Source organism: Leptosomus discolor, chromosome 17 (assembly GCF_034619465.1).
Source record: "Leptosomus discolor isolate bLepDis1 chromosome 17, bLepDis1.hap2, whole genome shotgun sequence".
NCBI classification, from domain to species: domain Eukaryota; kingdom Metazoa; phylum Chordata; class Aves; order Leptosomiformes; family Leptosomidae; genus Leptosomus; species Leptosomus discolor.
Window position 1 is genome coordinate 11,652,986 of NC_141407.1, and position 7,294 is coordinate 11,660,279.

At 47.3% G+C, this 7,294-nt stretch overlaps 1 protein-coding gene across 1 annotated transcript; it reads right to left on the minus strand.

The window, feature by feature from the left end:
- Positions 1–602: 602 nt before the first annotated feature.
- On the minus strand, positions 603–5,718 carry CBLN4 (cerebellin 4 precursor). Its single transcript, XM_086474837.1, has 3 exons — positions 5,443–5,718; positions 3,602–3,718; positions 603–800 (listed from the first exon to the last, which is right to left on the minus strand). Exons 1-3 carry the CDS (start codon positions 5,716–5,718, stop codon positions 603–605), a joined length of 591 nt encoding a protein of 196 aa, XP_086330963.1.
- Between the last annotated feature and the right edge of the window lie 1,576 nt (positions 5,719–7,294).

Consider the following 7,294-nt stretch of genomic DNA (forward strand, 5'->3'; position numbering starts at 1 on the left):
CTTTATGTAAGCTAGACTTGATTGTGACCAGTGACAGAGCATAAATATATGGGTGAATCATCCAATACACTACACGCAGAGGAGAATTAAGTCAACCACTTATCAATAATAATTACCTTTCTCAAGACAATGGAATAGATCATGTCAGTTAAGTCCGAATGACAAAAACATGTATGACCAATATATCAATATACAGTTCTTTGGCAGCAACACACTAACTCTTGATTGAAGTCTGAACTCAAGCTCTCCTATAGACCTGGTTGCCAGTCTTTTCATAATTAAACAAAATCCACTTCTCCCATGAATCCAATAAGTCCAGTAAATGAAATCTGAATAAATCTTGCAGGCAGCTTTAGACTGTAACATTAAGCATAGATATTTATTGTCTGCTTTAGTCTCAATCCAAATATATTGTATTTAAACACACAAAATTCTGTGAAACTTCTGAGTAGTTCAGATGGAGCCAAAATCCATAAAGAGAATCCATATTCACCCATGAAAAACCAATAAAGAAACATCAATCCCATGATGATAAAATGATCTTCATGTAACAGAGGCAATGATGAGTCCACACCTGGGTGAATGTCACAGGAAAATTGACTTTACAGGGGAAAGACCAGAAAGCCAGAAAATGTAGAATACTGCCATCCACCGACCAGATTACCTTTCTCCAATTTCAGGTAAACCTTATCCTCCTTGTCTAGATAGAGCAGGACTCCATTCGTGGCAGCTTCACGTGTGACGTCCTTGTCCCCAGCAAAAGCAGAAATGACTGGCTTTCCATTTAGCATCAAATTAACCTACAAGAGAAAAAAAAAAAAAACACTGAAAAGCTCTAATTAACAGAAAAACTTCAAGAACTACCACCGAATATTAACTACAGTGTGAGAGGTCTGCTAAGGTCCCCAACTTCACTGCTGTTATTCTTTGTTTCAAACTAATAATTACATTTCTTTGGCATGTACAAGCACATTCATGCTTCATGGGCTTGACCTGCAGCTGAGCAAATTCAGTGTCCACCGAGTGCCATGGTCCAGGCTCAGTCAGCACAACAGGCAACACGACATTGCTTTCATCTGTTGCTTGGGAGTGTTAATGGTTGTAACTCTCTGGTAATACGGAACTGTGAGCTGGTGCCTCAGTTTGTTTCGCTTTGCCTACCTCACAGGTTATTTAGACATACAGTAGCAAAGACATTTTCAAGAGGCTTAAGCACCCAGAGACGCAATACAGGCACCTAATGTGATGTTAAAGGTACCACAGTGGGCCGGGAGCTTACACTTCGCTGAGAGCAAAACACACGTCCCTTCCATTACCGACGGTGACAGTTTTAGTCTAGAACAGCCCTTTAGCTTTATGAACCACTGCACTGTGTTTTGGTACTGAATCCTTTTTTCCGTTAAACACTTCTGAAAGTCAGCACAGGCTCTGCTCTGAAATCAACATCACACAGACTCTCTGTAAATAAAGATGGGCAGGGGCTGGGGGAACAGACAGATCCAGGCATCTTTCATTTCCCCAATGGCAAACTATTAGCTTTCTTCTGCTTCTTCTTTTTAAGCGGCTATAATGCAGTCATGGAGGGGTGAATTATGAAATGCTTATTCATATCGAGTATGCTGGCCTTGCGTATGCCCCCATTAATTTTAACGGGAGTCACCACAGAATAAATTAGTGCTCAGCATAAGTCAGGGCAGCAGAATCTGGCCCTGATTTGGGATCCACCTATCTGGGAAATCCACTTAATCAGATGTCCCCAGGGAAGCAATTTCGGTTTAATGATATTTAATGGCACTAGCAGATGTTCCAGGGGCATAGTAATATCACTTATGTAGGAAGCCTTCAGGTGATTTAGTGGTGTTTAGGTCTGCATGTGGCTGAGACTCGAGCTGGTTTGCTCCACTGCAACGGCTTTTGGTCCTCCCCCCTAGTTATCACACATGCAAAAAAAAGGGCATTAAGAGTTTACTCATTGCTTGGTTTTGGTTTGTCTCATTTCTTCTGTACCATCTCTCTAGGTCAGGTTCCCCTGCAGATCATCTTAGAGCTGTTTCAGTCACAGCAGAAGACACATCACAGTTTTGCACCAGATGGTCTCACGTTAATTATGCCAAAATGGAGCCACCCAAACCCATCCATCACTTTAGAAACGCAATCTATGAAAGATTTTGGGCCATGTCACAGGTTGTAGCACTCCCCATTACAAGCCCCAGATGTCCATGTTTGAGCACCCGGTACGTGAAACACCAAAGTCTGCACTGGACTTCCAGAATCCAAGCCTTGACACCTTTCTTGACAATGTGTATTTTAAATCCAAGGAAGCTGACTGGCACACAGTTATTCCAGGCCACTTCAACCTTCAACATTTAAGGGAGTGAAAGGGACAAAGTCTGAGCGTACTAAATAGCTTATAAGCTCATTATAGAGCTTTTCATGAGGTCAAAATTTCATCTAAGACTGCTGTCATTGACCTGAATGGAACCATGATTTCATGTTGCAAACTGAAGGTGAATTTCACCAGGGATGTGGCTGTGTCTTGCACCCGCTTTCTCTGCCATCTCTACCATCAGGAGCTTCACCAGCAACCCAAAGCCAGAGCTGCCACAAAGAAACGGCCGATCGCTCCTCCTGCAGAAGTCCGTTTCATCTCAGCATTGGGCACTGAAAACCATATTCAGGAGCAAGACAAATCAGGGGAAAAGCATCAGATACTTCTACGCATCTGGTGGTCTCATGGGTGGAAACAAGGGAAGCCAGAGATGTTATTCCAGATCTAGAAAGCTAGTATGTATGTCACAGAAATTGCGTGACCTGGCATGAAAATTAAAGAATGTACTTTAAGGAATTTACTATTGGCTCAGCAAGGAGATGTTCAGGAACTTAGAGGCTTTTCCTCTAAGCTATTATGAACTTGTATTTAATTAGGTAGTTCAGCTTCTATTAAATTACAGAAGAAAGTGCAGAATCACTCCATTTCTTCTTAATATATGACACATCTTTTATGTATTATATAGTGAAAAAAAGTTTAAACTGCTATAAAGGTTCCCTGGAAGACATCACTGTAGAGGTATAACATTTTGGTGTAGTTACAGAACAAGTAGACCACCTTAACTAACGTTGGTCAACAACAGACTGCTGTCATAAACAGATACCTGGCATCATGAGCTGTCAGCCTGGTCACAAAATGTTACAAAAATAGCCAAATCTGGTACGTATCCCCAGAACTCCTATGTTCAAGACAGTGAGTTTACCTGTAGCAAAATATGACTTTTCAATAGTATTTATGCAATTAAGTGATATTTAGAGCTCTATTTTACTCTTGGATGATCCATTCTATTTAATACTTTATATCACCCCAGATGCTCAGTTCTTCTGGTACAGAAGAGAAGCTGTGGCAATTTATCTGAGGTGAGGATCCCACCTTATTACAGCTGTTCAGTTTAACTGTATTCACTCTGCTGCTAGGAACTCTACACCACAGGTTGCTTTAAACTAAGCTATTTTTACTTGAAAGTGTGTTAAATACTCGTGTTCAGCCAAGATCCTATTCTAAATAAACAATTTAAGTAAAAGATTTTATAAACATACTCAATCAACATACCTGAATTGTTTGACTCTGATAGACTTTAATTACGTGGAAACTGAAACTGTAAATTCCTTTTCTTGGTGCTACAAAGACAGACTCCAACGTGAAAAAATTGCCCACATTTACTAGGATCTACAAACAAAAAATAGAGCATGGGAATTAGTGCATGTATTCAGTGCTAAATAAAAAATACAGCTTGTTGACTTTATAGACTCACAGAATCATTTAGGTTGGAAAAGACCTTTAAGATAGAAAGCATTCACCCATGGAAATTTTTTAATCTACATCTATGCTGTTTTATTCATTGTTCTCTCAATTAAGTTGGACTATTTCTTATAAAAATGGATACTTAGTTATGTTTACAACACAACTTTACTATAAATATACAACTAGGGTTGAAAATATTTCTTACTTTGCTACTATATCATACCTTCAAGACCTTTCTTCTATACGTGTTTAGAGAAGATTAAGAAAAGGCATTTTTGTTCATCATTTTCCAAAAATGACATCAAAACATTAATGCAGGGAGTACCATACTGCTTTTGGCTAAAGAGCAATGGTCAAGTTAACACTGTTTCCCTGAAAGCATCAAGCCGTGAGGAAGGATGTACATGAATGATACAAGTCATTCACCAGCTTACAGTCAGAGGCTGAGTTACTGAAATACCTGGCACATCTGAGCAAAAACTGGCCGTGAGCCTTTGCTGCTCTATTTGGCTTTGTAAGTACTAATAATAATTTGGGTTTTATTGAACAGAGACAAGTAACAGAGGGAAACATATTAAATGAGCGCATCGTCCGTGTGCTAAATATCTTCTTTAATGACTACATCTTTCTTTCTTTCCACTTAGTTACGCTTTATTTTTAACTGATATTTTCAGGCTTCTTTATGCCAGACACAGCCCTAGAAAGCCACAAGGAATTTCCACGAACTTTTGGGTAATTCGCATCGCTAGCACTAAGCTGTGTGACACATCTGGCTTCAGCTGTCACGACAATTTACTGTTCATTATAACATGGCACAGGAAGAAAAGTAACCACTAGTCTCCTTGTGGATTGCTTTGGACTTGCCCTAGGACAGGGGCTGGTGTACACGAGTGCTGGTGTCTGTCCCTCAACACCGGGGACGGAGATGAGAGGGGTTGTGCTACGAACCCGTGGTTGTTATACAAAAGTTAAACGCTTTTTTCTCAACGTTCCTTCTCTTCTCTTCCCCTCGAAGGCTGCACAAGCCGTCTAAAACCTACGCAGGCGGCTTGCCCCCGGGAGAACCCTCCCCCAGCCGCCCGGGGCTCGGTCCTCGCCCGGTGCCCAGCCCGGGCCGCCCCCCCCCGGCTGCTCGCACGGCCCCGGCTGCTGCCCCCCGCACCCGCGGAGGCTGCTCGGGGACCCGCGCAGCGCCGCTGGGCTGCGGCTCCGCTCCACCCTGGTCACCGCCCGGCACCCACCCACCCCCCCCACCGCGGAGCGCGGCGGGGCCGGACCCTGCTCCCCCCGCCCCCGCGCCGCTCCGCGCCCCGCTCCGCCTTCCCCCGCCGCCGGCCCCATCCCCGGGGGGCGAGTGGGAAACTCCGGCGGGGCGCGACGTGCCCTCCGCGGGGGCGGCTGGCCCCGAGCCTCCGGCTGCCGCCTGCCCGGCCCCGCCGTTTCTCCAGCTCTGGGCTGCGGGGGCTCCGCGGGGGCTCCCCCGCAGGCAGCCTCCCTCTACACCCCAACTTTTTTTTTGCCGGAATTTGGCGAAATTAAGAAGGGGGAGGGGGACCGCGGGGCGAGCGGGCGGCGGCACCTGTTGATCGCGTCCCGGCGGGGGGCGGGGGGTGTCCCGGGCATCCTTCCCGCCCGGCCCCGCCGCTTACCTGGTCGAAGTAGATGATGCGCGTCTTGTTGCTCATCTCGGAGGGCTCGTGGTTGGTGCTCCTCACGGCCGAGAAGGCGACCTTGGAGTTGGCCGCCCGCACGGAGATGCCCAGCGGGGAGGAGGACGAGCCCTTGGCGTCGGTGGCCGGGTTGGAGTCGCAGACCACCAGGCACTTGCCCTCCAGGACGATGGGCTCCGTGTCGTTCTGCGCCCGCGCCGCGGGGCCGCCCAGCGCCAGGGCCAGCAGGACGGCGGGCAGCAGCCGCCAGCCCATGGTCCGCACCCGCGGCCGCCGCTCCGCGCCCCGCTCCGGCCACCGCGCCGCGCACCCGCGGGAGGCACCGCCGGCAGCAGCGGCAGCCGCTCCCCCGCGCACACACACACGCGCACACACACGCGCGCACACGCACACCCGCACCTCCCGGCAGCGCCGCGCTGGAAGTCTTCTTTCCTCCGGCTTCTTCTTCCCTCCGTCGCTTTTTTTCTCTCCTTCTCCTCGTCGCCTCCTCCCCCCCGCCACCACTTTGTGCCTTCTTTCTTTCTTTCTTTCTTTCTTTTTTTTTTTTTTTTCCCCTTTCTTTCTTTCCCCGGGTCCTTTCGCGAGCTCTTTAAAACACGCCGCAAAAAGCTGCCGAAAAGAATAAACACTTTCCGGTGCCCCCTCCTCTCCCCTCTCTCCACATCAAAAAAGAGAGTGAGAAGGAGGGGGGTGGCGGGGAAAAAAAAGCCCTCAGGTGAATTATTGATGAGAGAGAGGAGAAGAGAGAGGTCATGAAGAAATAAAACCATTTGACGTTGCCATGATTGCCGCTGCTGGCTCTCTCTCCCCTTTGAGCTGGAGATCCAGGATGCTCTGAGCGGTGGAGTGGAGAGGTGGTAGCTCACCCCAAAGCTGCCAGATCCTATGTCTGATATCACTGCCGGGGTGCTGCAGACTCCACTTCTCTCTCTCTCTCTCCCCTCCCCCGTCTGTGCCACAAACCCCCCCTCCCCCCCACCCCCACCCCCCAAAGAGTTATGTCATACAAACCTGCCCAGCTCTCACCTAGCTGGGCAGACACGACGCTTCATTATTAGAGACCCTCCTCTTGGAATTGCCCCCTATGCAGACAGACACGCTTGTCTTCCCAGGCAACTTCTTAAGCAGCTACAAAGCCAAAGGGAAAGCAACAGAGCAACGTCCCCATTTTTTTCAAAAGGAGGAGAGGGAAAGAACTGCAGCCTGGTTGAAAGGCAACATCTAAACCCGGAGGAGTCTCCCAGGGCACAGCCGTCCTGTGCCTGTCTTTGCAGCTTGCGCTTGGGCATGACACCCTGACCCTGCGCACGCTGTCATTGATCCCCTGTTACGCAGCCAGGAGGGAAGGAGCCCTCCTCAAAGCCACTCATCAGACACTTAGATCAGTGATAGGACTCTGCTGACTGCTCTGGGAGGATTAACGTGGCAGGTATCACCTCATGGTGCTGCCGAATGGCAGCTTCTGGTAGTGTTTTGATTAGACACCTCTGTCTAGTATTAGTTTCTTTTTTTGATGTGTGCTGAAAGGATTGAAGAACTGAGCAGGTACCTTAGCCGAGTACTCCCACATATTTCAAGATTTTTAAAAACGTGACTGGTTTGGTGCTTCTGGAGAAGATCTTTCCTGCATCAGCTGGTCCCATTTGAAATAGTCTCATGATGAAACCTAAACCCTCTTCAGGGACTGGCAGAAATGATACAGTGCTCCTAGAAGTAAAATTGGCTAAACAGATTTCCATCCAAACCAACAACAAAGTGCCAATAGTTTGTGAGAAATCAAGCATATGGTTTTTGATAGATACCTTTCAATACAACAATTTTTTGTGCCTGT

Coding starts and splice junctions, on each gene's coding strand:
- CBLN4 (XM_086474837.1), bottom strand. CDS start 5,718: ATGGGCTGGCGGCTGCTGCCCGCCGTCCTGCTGGCCCTGGCGCTGGGC. Junction 3,719..5,442: donor GCATCATCTACTTCGACCAG/GTAAGCGGCGGG, acceptor TTTTGTTTGTAG/ATCCTAGTAAATGTGGGCAA. Junction 801..3,601: donor ATCAGAGTCAAACAATTCAG/GTATGTTGATTG, acceptor TTTCTCTTGTAG/GTTAATTTGATGCTAAATGG.